The sequence below is a fragment of the Oncorhynchus keta genome, chromosome 12 (genome assembly GCF_023373465.1).
Source record: "Oncorhynchus keta strain PuntledgeMale-10-30-2019 chromosome 12, Oket_V2, whole genome shotgun sequence".
Classification (NCBI taxonomy): domain Eukaryota; kingdom Metazoa; phylum Chordata; class Actinopteri; order Salmoniformes; family Salmonidae; genus Oncorhynchus; species Oncorhynchus keta.
Window position 1 is genome coordinate 11,099,891 of NC_068432.1, and position 26,451 is coordinate 11,126,341.

Genomic DNA, 26,451 nt, shown 5'->3' on the forward strand with positions numbered 1-26,451 from the left:
ATAGATCTGACATCACAATATGAAGGTCCTCCATGCCCATACAATCTTATTAATTTGGATCTAAAAGGGGAAATGTATCCTAGATCAGCACTCATACTCTAAGAAGCTTTGTGAATACATGCCCAGAAATGATGGGACAGCCAGTCAGAGGGTACTTGGTTCTCTGGCAGTAGAAAGTAAAAGCAACACACTGCTACCATCTGCTGGAAACTGTGAAGCACTACAGGCTTGGGCACCTGCTGGTTAGAGGAAGGCCCTGTTTGAATACATCCTTCCTTCCATCCTTTCGCCCTTCCTTGAAGTAATCACTGATCTAACAGGCAATGGCTTATCACCAATCTAACATCAAGATTTCCACTATATTAATTCCACCAATTCACATAAGCTCAAGGGAGGAAGGGAGGAAGGAAGGATGCATGTTATGAGTATTTGAACAAGGCCCATACCTGAATAGGAAAGGATCCCAATCTTCCTATTGGTTGCTCTAGCACCAATATCACCAAACTTATGGGTTAGTATATGCTGACAGACCATGTGCTGATCGACCAAGCTGCATTTTGAGATGGTTTACTCCCCAAATGGTACCCTATTCCCTGTTCACTACTTTTGACTCGAGCCTGGCATAGGGTCAGCCGCGGCGCAGCACCGCTGGATGGAGAGCAATTTAGGTTTAAGTGCCTTGCTCAAGGGCACAATGGCATAGGTTTGTACCTGGGATCATATACCACAACCTGGCCTCAAGGCAATTCGTAGGATTTGGGATGTACATTTGTATCCCTTCATTTAGTATAATATGTTACCTTACGTTATGAATGGAATAGTGGTGGTAAAATATTATACAAATACTTCTTACCTGATCCATCGTACAATATCATCATTTTGTTTATGTCTTAATTAAGAAAAGATGCAGTCCGGGATTTTAAGCACTTACAAATTCTTGTATGAATTGGAATTAGTAACATATCATAAGAATTGCAAAAAAAACGTGCAGGAGGTAACATATGAAATGGATAAAGTGGTACACAATTGTGCACAATTTTCTATGACCCGTTTTGACTCGTGAGCACTACTTTCAAAACTACTGGCTAAAATTATACAAAATCACTGGAGCATCACTTTAAGTAACCAGTCATGCATTCGTAATTTAACATAACATATCATACTAAATAGAGGGATACAAATGTACGCAACATATCCTATGTCTGTTTAATGTGGTCAGGCTGGACATCAGCACCGCTATCAGTTCAATTCCCTTTTTTTTGAATCGCTGGCTAGAACCAGCAACCTTCCGGCTGCTATTGCCACCCTCCGTATTGACATAATACTTGTCCACATACAATATTACATACAGACATATTCCCATCCTGTGTCTTTGGTAGATTTGAGGGAGGGCACTTTAGTGATCATTGCTCATTACAAGACACTAATCAGTAACATAAGGTATAAACAACTGTAGCGTTACCCAATAAGGTAACTTCCCAAAACCCTGGTTGGAGGAATTTTGCAACTCTTTGACTGAGAGAGGGTTAACTGTTAGATCCTATCCTTCGCTGGGACAGCTGAACATGCCCCAACTGCACCCCCAGTCACCCCCCTAAATCACAACAATACATATGGAATATTTAGCCTACTCAGTCAGTGCATGAGTGCACAAATTAAAATATCAACATTGCTCTTACATAGGCAGCTTGACTCTTATAATCGTGTACTTACACATTGTTCCATAGTCTACTCACAACTGTGATAGGCTTGATTGTATAACACATAAAATATGTTTTCTTTATATGATTTAGATGTGCAAACATTCAAATCCCCTCGCTTCTCAATTATACACTGTAAAACTATTGTTTAATATCAGGCTATAGGCCACACAAGGCTTAGTTCTGATTTGATCTACAGCTACACAGTTGTACTTAGAATAGTTCAAGTCTACAATGCTGTCTGTCCAATTAATTAAACATTTTTGGAATAATTTATTCACATGCATCTTCATATCATAAATTAACCAGGCTCCGGATTTCATTCGATTTTGACATATATTGTTATTTCTGTAGCCTACAAGAATCCCAATTTGTGCACCAGCTCTGGAGTGCTGTCTTTGGATGGGAGAAGACTGTAAAAATTGATGGGTGAGTTGGAAAGCGTGGCGGTGTGAGTTGTTTGTTTATCTATCTAAATACGGATTTAGGCTATAGCTAACCACTACTGTGTATAAGAAATATTGAAAATGCGTCACTGATTTAAACACAGACTTTCCATCTTCCGTTTTTGGGTAGGTTTCTTTTACGCTCAACTTTACGCTCGTAGGTGCGTTTTCGGTCGGTGGATGTGTCAGTCAGCGTCTCTGACGCGAGAAGTGGCGCATCGCAGCCATCAGGGTTATGAACAATTCGGTGTTTTTCATGCACGATACCCTCTGTTTTCCCGCGGATTAATGCAATCGTCGTCGGTTGCATGCAGCAAAGCGATGGGGAATTGATAGATTAAACAGTAGCCTATTATTATGATAAACGGAGACGCTCATCCCAAAGCCGTATATTTGTTTTCTATGCCGAAATGAGGCAGGGGGCGGAAAGTCGCCGCAGAAACAGTGGGTTTTGGCCAAACATCACACAGTTTCAGTCCATAATTGACGTTAAATCGTGGGTTTGCGTTGCTTTTGGTGCAAAATTACCGAATTGAGCGAATTTTGCCAGAGAAATGCAGCTTGCTTGAAGACACCCCAGATATCGGTTGGCTACTGCTGCCATGACAGGTAGAAGTCTCCTCTCGACTACGGCTTCGCCGGTTGGAGAATAAACAGGTTGATTGGGACGTGATCGCAGCTGCGGAACTGCCAATGTCGGATGTTATTATTAGTGGAGCCTGATCCTGTAAATATAAACGCAAACATACAGTAATTCGGGAAAAACTCAGGGAAAATGTCTTCTCGTTCTGCATTACCGTCTGGAAACGACAGGGGCACGGACCATGTAAGTGCAATAATTATCCCCATAATTTGAGTGTCTATGCAGAAATTATACATCCTATGTAGAGTATAGAAATATGGTTCATAACATGAGGCTTTGCATTCACCATATTTATTTGTAATGCATAGGCCTAATTATTATAGGGTGTGCATTTTGGTTGTTAAAAAAAAGAGCCTGGTTATGAGAGTGGGTGGAAATTTAGCATAGCAGATTATCTCAAAATGGGCCGTATCCTTATAACGTCTAAACAGCAAAAGAGCTGATGGCTGTAGGCAAACAGCCCAAGATGAATCACTCCACATACGGTAACACTCCGTGGATATACGCAGAAGCTCATACTAAGAACCGTCACCTCTTATTATAGCTGTATATATAGTGATGTCACTTATTGCCCGTGTATTCCCCTTGTGTGGTGAAACCTCGTTATGACTGGCATACTGTCGCACCTACAACCATTCGGAATAATAAAAACGAGAAAAGTCTTTAAGATAACTGTTTTCGATTATTGCATACAATGTTGTGCAAAATGCTATCCATTGCTGGGTATAGCGGCGTACTATCCAGGGCTATGGGTGTAACAGCGGAGCGCCATCTGCTAGGCTACAGCTTCCACTGTAGCCAGTAGCAGTAGGGCCTGCACAAGCAACAATGGATATGTACAGTGTGTGTGTGTGTGTGTGTGTGTGTGTGTGTGTATGTGTGTGTGTGTGGTGTGGTGTGGTGTGGTGTGGTGTGGTGTGGTGTGGTGTGGTGTGTGTGTACAGTATTTTTGTATCGCCATCTATCTATGAAGGCCTATCTAATATGCATAGCCTAATATGCACTTTGGGGGTTTCTCATTAGATGTGATTCCATAAATACTAATTTCTCTGCTGAAATTATGTGTGTTTATTGAGGACCTGTCTGATGAAGCAATCTGTTATTATTCCCAGGCCCAAATCTTTGTGTGGAGACCATGACCGCATTACAAATGGCACCGTATTCACCATATAGTGCACTACTTTTGACCAGAGCCAAATGGGCTTCTTCACGATATATACTGAACAAAAATATAAATGCAATATGCAACAATTTCAATGATTTTACTGAGTTACAGTTCACATGAGGAAATAAGTCAATTGAAATACATAAATTAGGCCGTAATCTATGGATTTCAGATGACTGAGCAGGGGCGCAGTACCCATGGCTGCGCCCCTGCTGAGAATGAGTTTTTCTCCACAAAAGGGCATTATTACAGACAGAAATACTTCTCAGTTTCATCAGTTGTATGTTTGGCTGGTCTCAGACAATCCCTCAGCTGAAGAAACCCGATGTGGAGGTCCTGGGCTGGCATGGTTACACGTGGTCTGGGTTGTGAGGCCGGTTGGACGTACTGCCAAATTTGCTAAAATGATACTGGAGGTGGCTTATGGTAGAGAAATTAACATTACATTGTCTGGCAACAGCTCTGGTGGACATTTCTGCAGTCAGCATGCCAATTGCACGCTCCCTCAAAATTTGAGACATCTGTGTCATTGTGCTTTGTTACAAAACTGCACATTTTAGAGTGACCTTTTATTGTCCCCAGCACAAGGTGCACCTCTGTAATGATCATGCTGTTTAACCAGCTACTTGATATGCCACACCTGCCAGGTGGTTGGATTATCTTGGCAAAGGAGAAATGCTCATTAACAGGGTTGTAAAAAAAATGTGTGTACAACATTTGAGAGAGAGAAGCTTTTTGTGCAAATGGAAAACTTCTGAGATCTTTTATTTCAGCTCATGAAACATGGGACCAACACTTTACATGTTGCGTTTATATTTTTGTTCAGTATAGTTAACTACTTTTGACCAGATTTTCTCTATTCCAAAGTAGTGGACTTTAAAGGGAATATTGTGCCAGTTGGGGCACACTCCATATCCCCTCTTCCTCTACTCTCACCAATCACCACCCCTCTCATGTTCCTTCATCTCAGTCCAGTTGGGAGTGGTGAGGCAGGGGAATTATACAACCCCCCCCCCCCCCACCCACCCTAAAGACATCCAAACTATGAAATAACACACATAGAATCAAGTAATAAACAAAAAAGTGTTAAAACAAATGATATTTATATTCTTCAAAGTAGCCACCCTTTGCCTTGATGACAACCAGCGACACCTGGAATGCTTTCCCAACAGTCTTGAAGGAGTTCCCACATATACTGAGCACTTGTTGGCTGCTTTTCCTTCACTCTGCGGTCAAACTCATCCCAAACCATCAGGTTCAGAGAATGCCAAGAGTGTGCAAAGCTGTCATCAAGGCAAATGGTGGCTACTTTGAAGAATCTGAAATTTCAAATATAACACTTTTTTTGGTTACTACATGATTTCCCGTGTTATTTCACAGTTTGGATCTCTGCACTATTATTCTACAACGTAGAAAATAGTCAAAATAAAGAAAAACCCTTGCATGAGTAGGTGTCTCCAAACTTTTGACTGGTACCGTACATCATAGACATTTTAAATATAACAAAACTGTTTTAAAAGAGTATCTTTATTAACCTCTACAGGATCTCTGGGTCTCCCGCGGTATGGTTGAGCTAACGTAGGCTAATGTGATAAGTATGAGATTGTAGAGGTTAATAAGAGATTGTAACAAGAACATTTCTCAGGACATAGACATATCTGATATTGGTAGAAAGCTTACATTCTTGTTAATCTAACCGCATTGTCCAATTTATCATGCTATTGTTTGAGGAGAGTGCACAGTTATGAACTTGAATATGTATTAATTAACCAATTAGGCACATTTTGGCAGTCTTGATACAACATTTTGAACAGAAATGCAATGGTTCATTGGATCAAGTAAAACTTTGCACACACATATTGCTGCCATCTAGTGGCCAAAATCTAAATTGCTCCTGGGCTGGAATAATACATAATGGCCTTTCTCTTGCATTTCAAAGATGATGGTACAAAAAAAAACATCTTTGTATTATCTTTTACCAGATCTAATGTGTTATTCTCCTACATTTATTTCACATTTCCACAAACTTCAAAGTGTTTCCTCTCAAATGGTATCAATAATATGCATATCCTTGCTTCAGGTCTTGAACTACAGGCAGTTAGATTTGTTTATGCCATTTTAGGCAAAAACATTTTTAAAAGGGGTGGATCCTTAAGATTTAATTATGAAATTATTAAAAATATTAATAACTATCCACCCATGAGGCCACTAGAGGGCGATTTGGTGATTTGACTGCAGGGAAGGACGACGGTGGGCCAGGCCAGGGTTGGACGGTGAACTGTGTACCAAGAGTAAACCTCACGGTAACACTTTACTTAAAGTATCCCATTATAATGCTTATCATGAGCATGTACGACCCCTTTATAATGTCTTAGAATCATCTCGTAATGATCCTGAATCAACAACAGCCAGTTGAGTCAAGTTCACATTCATAGTCATCTCACCATAGATAGTTTTTAGGCATTGAAGGTGGGAATGTACAAATGTATACATATACAGTGCATTCTGAAAGTATTCAAACCCCTTGACCTTTTCCACATTTTGTTACGTTACAGCTGTAATCTAAAATTGATTAAAAAAACACATCCGTAGCAATTTACACACAATACCCCATTATGACAAAGTGAAAACTGGTATTTTGACATTTTTGCAAATTTATTTTAAAAAACAATAACATAAATACCTATACTTAAGTATTCAGACCCTTTGCTATGAGACTTGAAATTGAGCTCAGGTGTATCCAGTTTCCATTGATCATCCTTGAGATGTTTCTACAACTTGATTGGAATTCTCCTGTGGTAAATTACATTCATTGGACATGATTTTGAAAGGCACTACTAACCAAGCCATGTGTTCGAAGGAATTGTCCGTAGAGCACGGAGACGGGATTGTGTCGAGGCAACGGTCTGGGGAAAGCTACCAAAACATTTCTGCAGCATTGAAGGTCCCCAAGAACACAGTGGCCTTCATCATTCATAAATGTAAGAAGTTTAGAAACACCAAGAGTCTTTCTAGAGCTGGTCATCTGGCCAAGGTGAGCAATCGGGGGAGTTGAGCCCGATGGTCACTCAGATAGAGCTCTAGATTTCCTCTGTGGAGATGGGAGAACCTTCCAGAAGGACAACCATCTCTGCAGCACTCCATCAATCAGGCCTTTATGGTAGAGTGGCCAGACGGAAGCCACTCCTCAGTAAAAGGCACATGACAGTCCACTTGGAGTTTGCCAAAAGGCACCTAAAGACTCTCAGAAACAAGATTCTCTGGTCTGATGAAACCAATATTGAACTATTTGGCCTGAATGCCAAGCTGGAGGAAACCAGGCACCATCCCTACGTTGAAGCATGGTGATGGCAGAATCATGCTGTGGGGATGTTTTTCAGCGGCAGGGACTGGGAGACTAGTCAGGACTGAGGAAAAGATGAACGGAACAAAGTACAGAGAGGTCCTTGATGAAAACCTGCTCCAGAGCTCTCAGGACCTCAGACTGGGGTGAAGGTTCAAAAACCCCAAGCACATAGCCAAGACAATGCAGGAGTGGCTTCGGGACAAGTCTCTGAATGTTCTTGATTGGCCCAGCCAGAGCCCAGACATAAACCTGACCGAACATCTCTGGAGAGACCTGAAATTAGCTGTGCAGCAACACTCCCCATCAAATCTGACAGAGCTTGAGAGGATCTGCATAGAAGAATGGGAGAAACTCCCCAAATACAGGTATGGCAAGCTTGTTGCATCATCCCCAAGAAGACTCAAGGCTGTAATCACTGCCACAGGTGCTTCAACAAAGTACTGAGTAAAGGGTCTGAATACTTATGTAGATGTCATATTTCAGATTTTTTTTGTTTAGAAATTTGCTAAAATGTCCAAAAACCTGTTTTTGCTTTGTCATTATAAGGCTGTAACCTAACAAAATGTGGAAGCAGTCAAGGAGTCTGAATACTTTCTGAAGGCACTGTACATCAGTCCAAAATCACCAAGAAGATTAACTCTAAAGTTCCTCATCCTGTGTGCATTCAGTACATAGTCTCCTCCTCATTTTATCTTTCCTTGATTCCTTGCTTTCTCTCGCCTCACTTCCTCAAACCGCATTGGAGGATAAGATCCAAGGTCCCTCCCCTCTGATCTTCTCTTCCAATGTGTTTTGAGAAGGAGGCGATGAGAGAGGGCACGAGAAATAAAGGAAAAAACGTTGGGAAAGATACTCTGTACTCAAGGCCAGCCAGGGACCACTGTGTCTGCATATGCTTTCTTTCTCTCTCTCTCTCTCTCTCTCTCTCTCTCTCTCTCTTCTCTCTCTGTCACTCTCTCTCAATCTCTTTCTCCGTGTCTCTTTCTCCTCCGTCTCTTTCTCTCTCTCTCTCTCTCTCTCTCTCTCTCTCTCTCTCTCTCTCTCTCTCTCTCTCCTCTCTCTCTCTTTCTCTCTCTTTCTCTGTGTCACTCTCTCTCTTCTCTGTGTCACTCTCTCTCCCCTCTCTCTCTCTCTCTCTCTCTCTCTCTCTCTCTCTCCCTGCCTCTCTCTGTTTCTCTCACTCTCTTTGTTTTTCTCTGTCCTTTCTCTGGTATCTGTTTCCCTCTGCTTTGGGCCCTGCTTCTGTTTGGTCACATGACAAGGAGCTGCATCCTACTAAAACACATGTATCTATATTCCTGTAAAAAACGCATAGTTTAAAAAAAATATTACGCTTTGCTGCCTACCTAACTTAAAATTAGCCATAACTCAAGCGTTGGACTGAATCTTCACAGAACCTAGGTCGAAAGCTATTGGGTTCTGGGAGGGAGCACCTACCAGCATGCCATGCATACCAGACCTGGGTTCAAATTCTATTTGAAATTATTTAAAATACTTTAGCTGTGCTTGATTGAGCTTACCTCTTGCAATGGAACCAATAGAAAACTGCAAACCCTCCCGAAATGGCACTCGACGCAGTCTAAAGCAAACACTCAAACCCTGGTTTTATGAAAACTAGCTCAGTAGTTGTAGGGCTCATGTGACTAGTCACCTCATACAGTTGTACCTTTGTCCCAGTTATCAGAGAGATCAGACAAGATATTCTATGAATAGTAGTATTTTTCAGGACATATTCATATGTTCACCTGGAAATGAATGATCTCATGAATTTCTATACACTAAGCTATACCAGGTCCATGATCAGTAGACAAACGGTGTGGAACATTCCACAACATTATGCCCCGTCGCACGCAACCCAGGCATGACGATGTCCAAATCAACGATAATATTCCAAATTTGAATATCATTTCAGTGAAGAACTATGGTGTACCAGAAGTCCACGGTGTTGCTTTCAGGCACTTAACCCCCTGCCTATGAGCAACAACACTGATGTGACATTATCTTAGTTAGATTAGTTCACTCTCAGTAATTTCCTGCCATATTAGAGAGCCAGAGCCACCATGCTATAATGGCAGACCAGTCCAGTAGTGTACAGTGGTACCTTAAACACGACCATGCCGAGCTGAGCCAAGCCAAACTGTACTGGCCTGGTTACACATCCACCATAGTTAGTGCTGAAACCGTGCTGGAAGGGGCCATATGAAAACAAAAATCCTTTAATCCGAGCCAGCTCAGTAGTGTGGTTCAGGTCAGCAGTTGGTACAGTAGTGTAAAATAGCAATTGGTCTCTGAGTTTGTCTTGTATCATTTCACCCCACTAGGCTGAGCCAAGCTATACTGGGATGTCCTTGTTATGCATCTACCATAGTTGGTAAAACCGTACTGGAGAAGGCAATGTGAAAATAAAATATCAGAGCGTGCTAAGTATGGTTCGGGTGGAACCCTATTTTGAAAAGGGTCTTGGAGTTCCCAGGCTTTGCATGGTAGTGGTAATGGGGGCGCTGGTGGTGACCCCCTCTCCTCTCTCTCCTCTCCCCCCAGCATGTGTCTCTAGCCGCCAGTCGCTCAGACAAGGGCACTAGCCTGTCCAGCCGCTCACTGGGCGCCCGCTGCAGGAACTCCATCGCCTCCTGCTCTGACGAGACTCCGCACATCGGCAACTACCGCCTGCTTAAGACCATCGGCAAAGGCAACTTCGCCAAGGTCAAGCTGGCCCGCCATATCCTGACGGGCAAGGAGGTGAGGCTGGGGCATGGGGAGGGTGGCGGGTGGGGGGTTGTTGGGTAAGGGATATTATGCAGAGGAAGGGTAGTGGTCTTAGAAAGGAGAAATATGATGCAATAGTGTCCATTGCCATGGTAGTGTGTTAGAGCATGGATGAATGCATGAGGCCCAATCCCAAATTGACCCCTAGATCCAGCATAGCTGGAAGCTTCACCATATTGTTTATAACAAAGTAAATTCTCTCAGATCTCCACAAGTGCATAGGGTGTAAAGTCTAGGGGTTGATTTGGTATTGGTCTGTTTTAATGATTGGGTGGGGGGGCTTGGGATATAGGGTAGAGAGATGAGACTTGGGTCGGGATATGGGTAGAGTGAGTGGTGGGGGTAGGAAGTGGATGGAGGGGATCTGTAGTTGTGGTTCTTCTTTATTCAGATGGTTCCCCATTATCTTTGGCCTAAGCAACCCCTTGTCTTCCTGGGGTCAATGATTAGAGTATAGATGGGTGCAATGCTAAAATAGAGGGTTGGGAGGAATAGGGATAGGTTTGACTGGAATGGGGAACTAAAGAAGTGGGACATTGGTTCTGGGGCGTCTGGCCATGGATAGGAAAATAATGAATGTGAATAGAGATATTAATTTTCATACTTGAAGCTTGTTGGGGAAAGCTATGGTTTACTACTGGGTTGTTTCCATCTACTCATTGTGCTTTTTTTTGTAAAATGTTGTAAAAAGTTCTCCTCACGTCTCCTCCAGGTTGCAATAAAAATAATTGACAAAACTCAGTTGAATCCAACCAGCCTACAAAAGGTGAGTCTTGGCAATTTACTTTTCTTTAAAAATCAATCTGTGTTTTATCAGTCACAGTGGACATGACCTTAATAAACGCTTAATGAACACTTAATAAATGCATACCTGGTTAAATAAAGGTGGAGAAAAAAATAATAATAATAATAAATGCCCTCCTTACCCCAACACACTATCACAGATTAATGTGAAATAGACACAAATGACTTATTTGAAATTTGTGACAGGCACACAAAAAGTCCACATTTTAGTGTGTATTACATGCTTTTCATCACAACGCATTTTGTGTGTATTACATGATTTTCTTTCTTCCATAACACATTCATGTACGTTACACAAATTCATTTAAAAAAAATGTTAGCTAGGCTAGCTAGGTGGCTAACGTTAGCTTGGCTAGGGGTTAAGGTTAGGGTTAGAGGTTAAGGTTAGGTTTAGGAGTTAGGGGCTAAGGTTAGGGCTAGATAACATACTAGCTAAATAGTTAAAGGGCTAGGTTTAGGAGTTAGTTTAAAGGGTTATGGTTAGGGTTAGGGGAAGGGTTAGCTAACATACTAAGTGGTTGAAAATGAGCTCAAAAGTAATAATGAGTTAGAAAGTAGCTAATTTGTTCAAATTCTAAAGTTATCCAGATTCGAACACACAGCCTTTGGGTTGCTAAATGTTCACGTTATATGCCCACCCATCCTACCCGACCAACCTCTCTCCTACCAGTACCCCTACAAATCAGCCGGGCTAGACAATCTGGACCCTCTCGTTCTAAAATTATCTGCTGAAATTGTTGCAACCCCTATCACTAGCCTGTTGAACCTCTCTTTAGTATCGTCTGAGATTCCCAAAGATTGGAAAGCTGCCGCAGTCATGACACTCTAGACCCAAACTGCTATAGACCTATATCTATCGTACCCTGCCTTTCTAAGGTCTTTGAACGGCAAGTTAACAAACAGATTACCGACCATTTCGAATCCCACCGTACCTTCTCCGCTATGCAATCGGGTTTCAGAGCTGGTCATGGGTGCACCTCAGCCTCGCTCAAGGTCCTAAACGATATCATAACCGCCATCGATAAGAGACATTACTGTGCAGCCGTATTCATTGACCTGGCCAAGGCTTTCGACTCTGTCAATTACCACATTCTTGTCAGCAGACTCAACAGCCTTGGTTTCTCAAATGATTGCCTCGTCTGGTTCACCAACTACTTCTCTGATAGAGTTCAGTGTGTCAAATCGGAGGGCCTGTTGTCCGGACCTTTGGCATTCTCTATTGGGGTGCCACAGGGTTCAATTCTCTCTTCTCTGTATACATCAATGATGTCGCTCTTGCTGCTGGTGATTCTCTGATCCACCTCTACGCAGACGACACCATTCTGTATACCTCTGGCCCTTCTTTGGACACTGTGTTAACTAACCTCCAGACGAGCTTCACTTCTGTGAAATCAAACTGTCCACTTAGGAAGCAACACTGATTGACAATACATTTCACATGCTGTTGTGCAAATGGAATAGACAACAGGTGGAAATTATAGGCAATTAGCAAGACACCCCCAATAAAGGAGTGGTTCTGCAGGTGGTGACCACAGACCACTTCTCAGTTCCTATGCTTCCTGGCTGATGTTTTGGTCACTTTTGAATGCTGGCGGTGCTTTCACTCTAGTGGTAGCATGAGACGGAGTCTACAACCCACACAAATGTACATGTGTCTGCTCAAACGGTCAGAAACAGACTCCATGAAGGTGGTATGAGGGCCCAACGTTCACAGGTGGGGGTTGTGCTTACAGCCCAACACCGTGCAGGACAGGACGTTTGGCATTTGCCAGAGAACACCAAGATTGGCAAATTCGCCAGTGGCGCCCTGTGCTCTTCAAAGATGAAAGCAGGTTCACACTGAGCATGTGACAGACGTGACAGAGTCTGGAGACGCCGTGGAGAACGTTCTGCTGCCTGCAACATCCTCCAGCATGACCGGTTTGGCGGTGGGTCAGTCATGGTGTGGGGTGGCATTTCTTTGGGGGGCCGCACAGCCCTCCATGTGCTCGCCAGAGGTAGCCTGACTGCCATTAGGTACCGAGATGAGATCCTCAGACCCCTTGTGAGACCATATGCTGGTGCGGTTGGCCCTGGGTTCTTCCTAATGCAAGACCATGCTAGACCTCATGTGGCTGGAGTGTGTCAGCAGTTCTTGCAAGAGGAAGTCATTGATGCTATGGACTGGCCCGCCCATTCCCCAGACCTGAATCCAATTGAGCACATCTGGGACATGATGACTCACTCCATCCACCAACGCCACGTTGCACCACAGACTGTCCAGGAGTTGGCGGATGCTTTAGTCCAGGTCTGGGAGGAGATCCCTCAGGAGACCATCCGCCACCTCATCAGGAGCATGCCCAGGCGTTGTAGGGAGGTCATACAGGCACGTGGAGGCCACACACACTACTGAGCCTCATTTTGACTTGTTTTAAGGACATTACATCAAAGTTGGATCAGCCTGTAGTGTGGTTTTCCACTTTAATTTTTAGTGTGACTACAAATCCAGACCTCCATGGGTTGATAAATTTGATTTCCATTGATAATTTTTGTGTGATTTTGTTGTCAGCACATTCAACTTTGTAAAGAAAAAAGTACTTAATAAGAATATTTCATTCATTCAGATCTCGGATGTGTGATTTTAGTGTTCATTTTTTTGAGCAGTGTATATTCTGCACATCTACCATTTTGCTATATTGTAATTACTTCGCCACCATGGCCTATTTATTGCCTTTACCTCCCATATCCTACCTCATTTGCACATACTGTATATATACTTTTTGTACTGTATTATTGACTGTGTGTTTGTTTATTCCATGTGTAACTATGTGTTATTGTATGTGTCGAACTGCTTTGCTTTATCTTGGCCAGGTCGCAGTTGCAAAGGAGAACTTGTTCTCAACTAGCCTACCAGGTTAAATAAAGGTGAAATAAAAAATAAATAAATAAAAATAAATTTTGTCTTAAGTAACCTAATGTCTTTATCTGTGATTGAAATGCATTGTATACAACATTTTGTACTGCACAACAAAAAATATACTGTTTCGTGTGCCTGTCATACATTTCCAATAAGCAATTTGTGTCTATTTCACAATAATCTGTTATACTGAGTTGCCTTACCCAGTGACATTACACAGAGTGGGAACACCATAAGCCTCACACAAGCAGGCAGGGGGCCCTTTGAGTCAGTTGATTGTGAGTTGATTCAATGACTGAATTTACTAAAGTGAAGTACCTGGAAACCTGCAACAGGATCATAGCTTTTGTGGAGCGTGGCTACTATGGTCTCCCGTTTCGAGAAAAAGAGAGAGTGAGAGAGCAGATGCAGGCACAGTGGTCCCTGGCCGGTCTCGAGAGACGTGATACTGTTTGGCAGATGCTGTAGACTGGATGACTGGTTAACTGACTGAAAGGAAGGATGACGAGTTAGTTGACTGGTTGTAACTGGGTGGCTGGATGACGAGTTGACTGGTTGTAACTGGGTGGCTGGATGACGAGTTGACTGGTTGTAACTGGATGGAAGGATGACTGGCTGAATGGATGGGCCGATGACTGGATGACTAGATGGAAGGACGAAGGGGGATAAGTTGACTGCATAATTACAGTGAGCTCCAAAAGCATTGTGACAGTGTTGTTTTGGCTCTGTAATCCAGCATTTTGGATTTGAAATCATTTACATTTACATTTAAGTCATTTAGCAGACGCTCTTATCCAGAGCGACTTACAAATTGGTGCATACACCTTATGACATCCAGTGGAACAGCCACTTGCATCTCAATCTTTTTTGGGGGGGATACTTACCCTATCCTAGGTATTCCTTGAAGAGGTGGGGTTTCAGGTGTCTCCGGAAGGTGGTGATTGACTCCGCTGTCCTGGCGTCGTGAGGGAGTTTGTTCCACCATTGGGGGCCAGAGCAGCGAACAGTTTTGACTGGGCTGAGCGGGAACTGTACTTCCTCAGTGGTAGGGAGGCGAGCAGGCCAGAGGTGGATGAACGCAGTGCCCTTGTTTGGGTGTAGGGCCTGATCAGAGCCTGGAGGTACTGAGGTGCCGTTCCCCTCACAGCTCCGTAGGCAAGCACCATGGTCTTGTAGCGGATGCGAGCTTCAACTGGAAGCCAGTGGAGAGAGCGGAGGAGCGGGGTGACGTGAGAGAACTTGGGAAGGTTGAAAACCAGACGGGCTGCGGCGTTCTGGATGAGTTGTAGGGGTTTAATGGCACAGGCAGGGAGCCCAGCCAACAGCGAGTTGCAGTAATCAAGACGGGAGATGACAAGTGCCTGGATTAGGACCTGCGCCGCTTCCTGTGTGAGGCAGGGTCGTACTCTGCGGATGTTGTAGAGCATGAACCTACAGGAACGGGACACCGCCTTGATGTTAGTTGAGAACGTCAGGGTGTTGTCCAGGATCACGCCAAGGTTCTTAGCGCTCTGGGAGGAGGACACAATGGAGTTGTCAACCGTGATGGCGAGATCATGGAACGGGCAGTCCTTCCCGGGAGGATGAGGAGCTCCGTCTTGCTGAGGTTCAGCTTGAGGTGGTGATCCGTCATCCACACTGATATGTCTGCCAGACATGCAGAGATGCGATTCGCCACCTGGTCATCAGAAATGATACATACAATTATCATACCCCCAAACAATGCTAACCTCCCCTGTTATTGTAATGGTGAGAGGTTAGCACGTCTTGGGGGTATGATATTTGTGCGTCTGTAACTTTCTCACTCATCATTATTCACGATTATCATTCAGGATTATCTGTAATCCTGGTAGCATCCACATTATTTGTAGAAGTTTTTAGAAACATATTATATTCTTATTTGCAATAAAAGGGACTACTAAATGACACAATACATTATTTACAATTTATTTATATCGGGCACAAAATAATCTGCAACACAACCAAAACAAACAGCAAATGCATCCAACAAATGTGTAGAGTCACAAGCTTAATGTAGTCATTGAGTTCTATGAATATGTGACCAAATACTTAACTTTTTACTACTTTAATACATATATAAGTGAATTTGTCCCAATACTTTTGGTCCCGTAAAATGGGAGGACTATGTACAAAAAAGTGCAGTTCATGAAACCACCCTCAAATTAAAGCTGACAGTCTGCACTTTAACCTCATATTCACTGAATAATAGGAAATCCAAAGTGCTGGAGTACAGAGCCAAAACAACTAAAAATGTGTCAGTCCCAATACTTTTGGAGTTCACTGTACTTGACTGCCCACGTACTATAGTATACTGTTTTTGTGTACTTTGCTGTAGTATTCACTGTAGTATTTACTGTCGTATACTGTAGTACACTCAAGTATTTACAGTTAACTATAGTATAAATGTGGTAAAATAAATATGTAGTGTATACTATAGGAATTAATTTAGTGTTTTTGCTGATTGTAGTGTACTGTAGTATTTACTGTACTTTTTTTCAGACTGTAATATACTGTAGTATTTACTCTAGTGTTTTGGGGGATTTACTGTAGCATTTATATGGAAGCCCTGAAGCCAAAGGCAAAAAAGAAAAGTAGACTCTTGGAATTATCTTGTCCGAATAACTTAGTGTCTCGTTCAACTTAGTATCTATCTCATTCAAATGACTTAGTATCTCGTTTGATAGACTAAGTTTAATAAAATCATAATCAAAAATGTGTTCAAACAAGATGCTAAGTCATTCAAATGAGACACTAAGTCGTTCGAACCACTTAATTGTTATATTGTCTAATTAGGCCTCATTTGTTATGCAGCACCAGTTGTGCTTGTCAGACCATTGCTGCAGCCGTTCATTCACTGATTCCATCCATTGACAGTTCTTTAATAGGGCTGCTTTTGAATGCCAAAGTATGTAGATCTCACGGTTTAACCAATTTGACTTCAGTTTCGGATGTTTATCCATGTTTCTCCAAACGTCAAATTTCTAGGTTGCTCCAAAAGTCCAAATTTGACGTTTGGATAAACCTGGATAAACATCAGAATCTGAAGTCAAATAGGTAAAACCATGAAATCTTGTTGACTCACTTACATGCGCTGGCATTCAAAAGCACGCCTGCTTTAAATGGCTGCAGCAATGGTCTGACAAGCACAACTGGTGCTGCATAACAAATGAGACCTAATAAAGAACAATGAAGTCGTTTGAACAAGATAATACGTTGTTCAAACAACTTAGTATCTAGTTCGAACGACTTAGTATCTCGTTTGAGTGATTTTATTTTACTAAATGGTTCGAACTAGATACTAAGTCGTTCAGACGAGATTTGTCGTTGTTGTTGTGAAAGCAGCCATTATGTTTTGTAGTTGGCGTTGTAAGTGTATCTTTGGGAATGCTGAGGTGTGTAACTGTGAAGGACTTTGATGTTCATTAGCAAGTTAAGGATAGATTCCGATTGATGGACAAACAGGCTAGTTGTTCCTGTGCATAAATGGAAGCCCCACAATGGATGCTCAGGGTTTGCTGTGCATGAATTTAAGGTGATATTTGCAAAATGACTGACAATCAGGGTCCATTGACTATTGGGCTATGTTCCAATGTCCCATACTAGCACACCGCTTTGAATTAGGGTGACCAGATGTCCCCGGATTTCTGTGGACATTCCCAGATTTTGGTGGCCTGTCCCCGGCTGAAGTTGTCCCCGAAAATGTCCCCGATTAGCCCTCAGAAAGATAAACGCAACTTTAAAGTGAACTTAAGGCTTATATTTTAATAATCAAACAATGTATATAATCAGATTTGCATCTAAAAATGATGTCTATGCCTGTACCAAACATGTTTGCTCTTGTGGCTTTGTAACCACCACATGAACAACCATGACCATAAAGTTCATCCAACAGCATAGGCTACCAAACTTGGGTGATTCTAAAATTACTAGATAGGCTAAGATCAAGAAAACTGTGGAGGGGTTATCCATTTCTGTGTTATAATTAATACAAGTATTTGAAAGGCGATATTGCCTCATTTTGGTATATAGATATTGGAACAGAGCCTTGGACCACAAAAAGGGGGTAGGTGGTAACTCGGCGTTGCAGTAGTTGCAGTCAGCACGTCTAAGAATTCTCTATGCAGGAAAAACCCTGGACTCATCACATCCAAGTCTCTTGATCATCCAACTACCTCACTTACAATGCTGAATTTTAATTTACATTAGTTCAATATTTCACAGGTCACTCACGACGAGGCAGCATTTAACATGCAACACAAACGTGCACTACTCAGAGTAAAGAGAAAAACAGAAAACACATTGACATAAATACATATACAGTGCATTCGGAAAGTATTCAGACCCCTTGACTTTTTCCACATTTTGTTAGCTAACAGCCTTATTCTAAAATGGATTAAATCGTTTTCCCCCCTCATCAATCTACACACAATACCCCATAATGACAAAGCAAAAACTGGTTTGTAGAAATGTTTGCACATTTATAATTTTTTGGGAAACAAGATGCACCTGAGATAAATTTCAAGTCTCATAGAAAAGGGTCTGAATACTTATGTAAATAAGATATTTAAGTTGAAAAAAAATATAGAAATTAGCAAACATTTCTGAAAAACTGTTTTCACTTTGCCATTATGGGGTATTGTGTGTAGATTGATGAGGATTTTTATCTATCTATCTATCAATTTCAGAATAAGGCTGTAACGTAACAACATTTGGAAAGGTAAAGGGGTCTGAATACTTTTTCTGCACAGGGTAACATTGACTCATAACCCCCCTCATGCATTAGTCAGAGGTCCGGGCTGCTCTGTAGATGGGCTCAGAGCATGTATATGCTCTCTCTCTCTCTCTCTCTCTCTCTCTCTCTCTCTCTCTCTCTCTCTCTCTCTCTCTCGCTCTCTCCCTCCCCCTCCCCCTCTCTCTACCCTCCTGGCTCTGTGGCGTCACACATGCCAGGGGCCATGAAGTGAATAGACCGGAAAGAGCCAATCAAGGATGAAGTAATTGTTCATAATGGTGCTGTGTGTATGTACAGTATGTGGGGAAGATAGTGCTGGACTGGGAGAACGTCTGTTACGTTCAGCTTCACATCATGATTATGCTTGACTATGGGACCATCTCATACAGTATGTGGATTAATGACATAGACATAGACATGAGTCAGGATCAGGATCAGGATCTGAGTCTCTATATTTTTCTAAATGGCATACAGTCCTCACCATACTGGATGTATTTAGGCAGTGAAGCAATTTTTTTTATTATTTTGTCTCTATACTCCAGTATTTTGGATTTGAGATGAAAATAACATTTTGTAGCTCTGAGTCTCTACTTTTATCCAATATACAAAACACCATTCAAAATTCATGAGACCGAATCAAGCCACTCGGTCACAATTTACAGTATGTTGCAGTAAAAAGTTTCAGAGTATGTGGATGTTGATAACACCAAAAATGACTGTATTACATACAGTTTTCCATTATAGTGTATTATAGTTGAATATTTGGCCCCATGTTTGGTCCCATATCCATTGCACACAATGACTGCGTCAAGCTTGTGACTCTGCAAACTCATTGGAAGTACACTGCTCAAAAAAATAAAGGGAACACTTAAAAAACGCAATGTAACTCCAAGTCAATCACACTTCTGTGAAATCAAACTGTCCACTTAGGAAGCAACACTGATTGACAATACAGTTCACATGCTGTTGTGCAAATGGAATAGACAACAGGTGGAAATTATAGGCAATTAGCAAGACACCCCCAATAAAGGAGTGGTTCTGCAGGTGGTGACCACAGACCACTTCTCAGTTCCTATGCTTCCTGGCTGATGTTTTGGTCACTTTTGAATGCTGGCGGTGCTTTCACTCTAGTGGTAGCATGAGACAGAGTCTACAACCCACACAAGTGGCTCAGGTAGTGCAGCTCATCCAGGATGGCACATCAATGCGAGCTGTGGCAAGAAGGTTTGCTGTGTCTGTCAGCGTAGTGTCCAGAGCATGGAGGCGCTACCAGGAGACAGGCCAGTACACCAGGAGACGTGGAGGAGGCCTTAGGAGGGAAACAACCCAGCAGCAGGACCGCTACCTCCGCCTTTGTGCAAGGAGGAGCAGGAGGAGCACTGCCAGAGCCCTGCAAAATGACCTCCAGCAGGCCACAAATGTGCATGTGTCTGGTTAACGGTCAGAAACAGACTCCATGAGGTTGGTATGAGGGCCCGACATCCACAGGTGGGGGTTGTGCTTACAGCCCAACACCGTGCAGGACGTTTGGCATTTGCCAGAGAACACCAAGATTGGCAAATTTGCCACTGGCACCCTGTGCTCTTCACAGATGAAAGCAGGTTCACACTGAGCACATGTGACAGACGTGACTGAGTCTGGAGACGCCGTGGAGAACGTTCTGCTACCTGCAACATCCTCCAGCATGACCGGTTTGGAGGTGGGTCAGTCATGGTGTGGGGTGGCATTTCTTTGGGGGGCCGCACAGCCCTCCATGTGCTCGCCAGAGGTAGCCTGACTGCCATTAGGTACCGAGATGAGATCCTCAGACCCCTTGTGAGACCATATGCTGGTGCGGTTGGCCCTGGGTTCCTCCTAATGCAAGACAATGCTAGACCTCATGTGGCTGGAGTGTGTCAGCAGTTCCTGCAAGAGGAAGGCATTGATGCTATGGACTGGCCCGCCCATTCCCCAGTCCTGAATCCAATTGAGCACATCTGGGACATCATGTCTCGCTCCATCCACCAACGCCACGTTGCACCACAGACTGTCCAGGAGTTGGCGGATGCTTTAGTCCAGGTCTGGGAGGAGATCCCTCAGGAGACCATCCGCCACCTCATCAGGAGCATGCCCAGGTGTCGTAGGGAGGTCATACAGGCACGTGGAGGCCACACACACTTCTGAGCCTCATTTTGACTTGTTTTAAAGACATTACATCACAGTTGGTCCAGCCTGTAGTGTGGTTTTCCACTTTCATTTTGAATGTGACTCAAAATCCAGACCTCCATGGGTTGATAAATTTGATTTCCATTGATCATTTTTGTGTGATTTTGTTGTCAGCACATTCAATTATGTAAAGAAAAAAGTATTTAATAAGAATATTTAATTCATTCAGATCTAGGATGTGTTATTTTAGTGTTCCCTTTATTTTTTTGAGCAGTGTATATGAAGTTTGTTTTGGCTGTGTTTTAGATCATGTCTAAATTGTGAATGATATCTGGAGTAATTGTATTTCTAAGTGAGGAGAGAATATGTTACTGAATTCTTCTCAATTGATCTTGATGATATCATCATGATAAAGAAACAACATGAATGGATCATGAATCATGATGAGTAAGTTTCAGATGCTACACCAAAATATGATAACCTCTCACCATTACCAATAATAAGGGAGGTTAGCATTTTTTGGGGTGGTATGGTCTTTATGCCTTTGTAAAATTCTCACCCATCCTTATTCATGACCCATTCACAATTCTTCCTATCCATGGCAGCATCCACATGAATGTAGAAGTGTCTGAAACCTCTTCTATTTTCACTGACAGAAAACGTTACTCCAAAATGACTTGACATCATTCACTACTCAGTTACTATTGGACAAGACATGATCCAAAACCCTGCCAAAACAAACTGCAAATACATCTAAACAGTTTGTAGAGTGGCAGGCAGGACACTAAAGTGTATAGGCTTCACTGTAGCGTTGTTTTCAATGTCCTTTTCCATTACTAGGCTACATCGAAAATGTATGGTTTCTAGCCCAAACAATTCAAAGCATTAATTATAATGCCCATGTATATCGGGGACGGCAGGTAGCCTAGGTGTTAGAGTGTGGGCCAGTAAGTGAAAGGTTGCTGGATCGAATCCCTGAGCTGACAACGTAAGAATCTGTCGTTCTGCCCCTAAAGAAGGCAGTTTGCCCACTTTTCCCCGGTATTCCATCATTGTAAATAAGAATTTGTTCTTAACTGACTTGCCTAGTTAAATAAAATAAAAAATATAAGACATGAACAGAATGCATCAGTGATTTGTATTTCCTGCAACTTTCTGAAGAGGCAATGTACGGGATTGCTCCTGTCTGTGTGTGTGATGTGCAGTTTGCACTTATCATATGTCTACCACTTTGTGCAGCCATTAGTGATGTTAATGATAACCTCCTTCTGGTAGACGTAAAGAAGGAAAACTCTAAAACCTGGAAAAAGCAAACCAAGAAAATGTATTTTATAGGGCCTGAGACTATGTAGAAACCTAATATTCCACAAATGACTCTGTAATTTCAATGTGTCGTGTCTTGGCTATCATTAATGTGATGATGATTGTTTTAACAAATCGATAACTATGTTTAATTATTATGATGGTTAAATTACTCATGTAATAATTAACTCATCAACAATCTTGGAGCACCACGGAAAAAGTTTGTTTAATGAGTTACCGATTTCCAAATGAACTCTAAAGATATAAATATCTCATACATTTAGTCATTCATTAATTTTTTATCTTCTATCAGTCTAATTCTGAATGTCGCAAAATCCTTGGATATCTGCATGAACCTTAGCATAAATGATGAATCAGCGATATACAAATTGGCTTAATTATTTATTTACTAATTAACTAAATAATCACACAGAATTACATAAACACAAACAGAATAGGTTACACATTGATTACTACATACAGCAATGAAAAGTCCCTAGTGGACTAAACTGATATGATGGCTTGTTACACAAATTGAAAAGGCAGGGGCATGTAATAAAGAGCGGGAGAAAAGACAAAGGACTTCACTATCGTACACACAGCTGAAAACTATGATCATAGAAATGTTAATACGTTGCACATGGACGGCCGCTCATTTGAAAATAATTGCAATGTACCATGGTTCCTCCTTTAAAAGTTGTGTCATACTGGGTCACACCCTGCGTGCTGCTGCAGCATTCTGTGGCACGTCATTTAATTCTCAGCCATTTCTTCTGTTACTACAAGTTATTGCTAGTTTGACCACCAGAGGGCATCTTTGAGAAGCATTTGATAGTAATTCCATATTGCCATTACCAGAGAATTTAAAACCTTTTTTGTAAAAACATAGTATATGGGATTGATTTTAATTTGGCTTAATTAATTAGATTAATATTATGGTGTTTCCATTCAGAGAAAAACGAAAAATGAATCCCTAAGGCACACATCGACAACAGCCACCCTTGAAGTATCATTACCCATCGCTCCACAAAAGCCACAGCTTTTGCAAAGCAGGGGGAACAACTACTTCAAGGTCTCAGAGCGAGTGACGTCAACGATTGAAACGCTATTACCGCGCACCCCGATAACTAGCTAGCTATTTCACACCGGTTACACATAGGCTTCATTAATGCCATTCAGACTTGAAGTTGATACAACAACTATGATAGCTGAGGTTCATAGATAGGTTCTGAACTAATATTCATACCAAATGTTTTAGGGTCCATACACAGATCAGCTACATACTGTAGCTAGCTACACATCCATAGGCATGCAGTTATTTTTATTCTCCACTACACAATAAGCAAGTAGATAATTAGCTATGTTACAAGGCAAGCTTACACAATTGTGCATTCAATTTGCAGTAAATGCTTTAGCTAGCTAGATTCTTTACATCCACTGTTTCACAAGACGACAGCCTGGTTTGCTGGTTTTCTCAGGAGTCCCTAAACCATTAAACAACACGAATTACAAATTAATTCTCCCAACACTAGCTAGCTGGCTAATGTTAGCTAGTCAGATAACTTGCTAAATAGCGATTTTAGAAAATTAACTTTATGACAAATATGCACAAACCTTTTTCTCTACATTAACTAACATATTCCTCTCAATTGTACATTTTGTCAGCCATCTTCGCCCAAGGACGGGTGACTCGCGTCAAATATCGTCATTGAAACCACTCAATATGTTTGGTCATATAAAAACCTTGGGACCCAAATGCATAATGAGTGCTCTAACTTCCCCTTGTGGTGGTCTGTAGCAATGAAGCCGTGACGCTGGGTAGCTCTAAGTCCCGCGGTGCAAGCTCACAACTTTTAATGGAGGAACCACTGTATATATTTACAATTGTTGTCACGCCTTGGTCATTGTATCTTGTGTTTTTGTTATATGTTTGGGTAGAGCTACCCAGCGTCAGTGGAATTCTGGGATTTCTTGACAACGACGACGAGACACATCGGCGTATCCCGCGATTCCCTCTGGCACAGCTGGAGAAGCAGGGTTGCTATGGCAACAGTGACGTTGGGCATTGCCAGAGGAAAAACCTGAGAAAATAAGGGATTGAATGAAGAAGGAGGAAACAGGGAGAGAGAGACATATAGAAAGAGGAGAAGGATGGAAGAAAGAGGATAGAAAAGCTTATCGTGCTATCTTCTTTCTGATTCTGACTAGATGACGTGGGGGAGTTGCTGCTGATTTGGAACGATGGTCTTTATGTTAAGGGGCCTTAAAGTTATTGTGAGCCAGATGAGCATTTCGGTCTGACTCTCTACAAACAACAGAGAGGTTCATTACAGAATCACCCACCATTCACCGACCGAGCAGCGTGTGAACTGGCAGGATCTAAAGGAGGACGTTATGGACGGCAGAAGCAGGGATTATACGACGTGGGAAGAAATCGACAGGTGGGCGGCCGACCCAGAGCGAGTGCAGGAGCCCGCCTGGGATTCCCTACAGCAATGCGAAGAGGGCTATACACGTATGGAATCGAGAAGGAAAGCATTGCTATACAGAGCGAAAACCGAAGGTAACGGGGGAAAGCGCAGAGAGAGAGTGGCTGAGTCAGAGAATAGACCTGAGCCTACTCTCCCTGTTGATCGTGAAGAGCAGTTGCAATGGGAGAGACTGCATCAATTGGAGATTTGGACATGGGAGGAGGAATTAGACGGTCAAGGACCCTGGGAGCAGCCGGGAGAATATCGCCGTCCCAAGGAGGAAATAGAGGCAGCTAAAGCGGAGAGGCGCATGTATGAGGAGGCAGCACGGCGACGCGGTTGGAAACCGGAAAGTCACCCCCAAAAAAATATTGGGGGGGGGCTAAAAGGGAGAATAGTTATGCCAGGTAGGAAACCTGCGCATACTCCCTGTGCTCACCGTTGGGCTAGAGAGACCGGGCAGGCACCGTGTTATGCTATGGAGCGCACGGTGTTTCCAGTGCGGGTGCAGAGCCAGCTGCGACACATACCAGCCCTTCCTATTGGCCGGGCTAGAGTGGGCATCGAGCCAGGTAAGCTTGGGCAGGCTCGGTGCTCTAGAGCTCCAGTGCGCCTGCACGGTCCGGTCTATCCAGAGCCACCTCTACACACCAGTCCTCCGGTAGCAGCTCCCCGCACCAGGCTTCCTGTGCGTGTCCTCGCGCCAGTACCACCAGTTCCAGCACCACGCACCAGGCCTCCAGTGCGCTTCGCCTGTTCAGCGCAGCCAGTGCTTTTCTCTCCTCCTGCTCTGCCGGAGTCTCCCGCTTGTTTAGCGCAACCAGAGCTGTTCTCTTCTCCTGCGCTATCGGAGTCTCCCGCCTGCCCAGTGCCGCCAGTCAGCCCAGCGCCGCCAGTCTGCCCAGCACCGCCAGAGCTCCCAGTCTGCCCAGCACCGCCAGAGCTCCCAGTCTGCCCAGCACCGCCAGTGCCCCCAGTCTGCCCAGCACCGCCAGAGCTCCCAGTCTGCCCAGCACCGCCAGTGCTCCCAGTCTGCCCAGCGCCGCCAGTGCCCCCAGTCTGCCCAGCGCCGCCAGTGCTCCCAGTCTGCCCAGCGCCGCCAGTGCTCCCAGTCTGCCCAGCGCCGCCAGTACCGCCAGTCTGCCCAGCGCCGCCAGTGCCGCCAGTCCTCCCAGCGCCGCCAGACAACCAGTCTCTTCCAGATCTGCCAGACAACCAGTCTCTTCCAGATCTGCCAGACAACCAGTCTCTTCCAGATCTGCCAGACAACCAGTCTCTTCCAGATCTGCCAGACAACCAGTCTCTTCCAGATCTGCCAGACAACCAGTCTCTTCCAGATCTGCCAGACAACCAGTCTCTTCCAGATCTGCCCGACAACCAGTCTCTTCCAGATCTGCCCGACAACCAGTCTCTTCCAGATCTGCCCGACAACCAGTCTCTTCCAGATCTGCCCGACAACCAGTCTCTTCCAGATCTGCCCGACAACCAGTCTCTTCCAGATCTGCCCGACAACCAGTCTCTTCCAGATCTGCCCGACAACCAGTCTCTTCCAGATCTGCCCGACAACCAGTCTCTTCCACATCTGCCCGTCAACCTAGATCTTCTAGATCGGCCAGACAACCAGGATTTACCGGAGCCTACTACCTGCCTGAGCTTCCTCTCAGTACTGAGCTTCCTTTCAGTACTAGGCTTCCTCTCTGTACTGGGCTCCCTCTCAGTACCGGGCTTCCCCTCAGTACTGGGCTGCTTCGTCCCGGGCTGCTCCTCTGTCCCGGGCTGCCCCTCTGTCCCGGCTGCCCCTCTGTCCCGAGCTGCCCCTCTGTCCCGAGCTGCCCCTCTGTCCCGAGCTGCCCCTCTGTCCCGAGCTGCCCCTCGGTCCCGAGCTGCCCCTCTGTCCCGAGCTGCCCCTCTGTCCCGAGCTGCCCCTCTGTCCCGAGCTGCCCCTCTGTCCCGAGCTGCCCCTCGGTCCCGAGCTGCCCTCGGTCCCGAGCTGCCCTCAGTTATGTGGGGATCA

General features: G+C 43.7%; 1 protein-coding gene across 4 annotated transcripts in view; it reads left to right on the forward strand.

Annotated features, from left to right (window-relative positions):
* The first annotated feature begins 2,356 nt into the window (after positions 1-2,356).
* LOC118391764 (MAP/microtubule affinity-regulating kinase 4-like) overlaps positions 2,357-26,451 on the forward strand; it is a 54,004-nt gene continuing 29,909 nt past the window's right edge. For all 4 annotated transcript variants that reach the window (XM_052457724.1, XM_052457725.1, XM_052457726.1 and 1 more), the window contains exons 1-3: positions 2,357-2,972; positions 9,842-10,039; positions 10,779-10,832. In XM_052457724.1, coding sequence (XP_052313684.1) covers positions 2,922-2,972; positions 9,842-10,039; positions 10,779-10,832 — 303 coding nt within the window. In that variant the 5' untranslated portion in view covers positions 2,357-2,921. The remainder of the gene's footprint in view (positions 2,973-9,841; positions 10,040-10,778; positions 10,833-26,451) is intronic.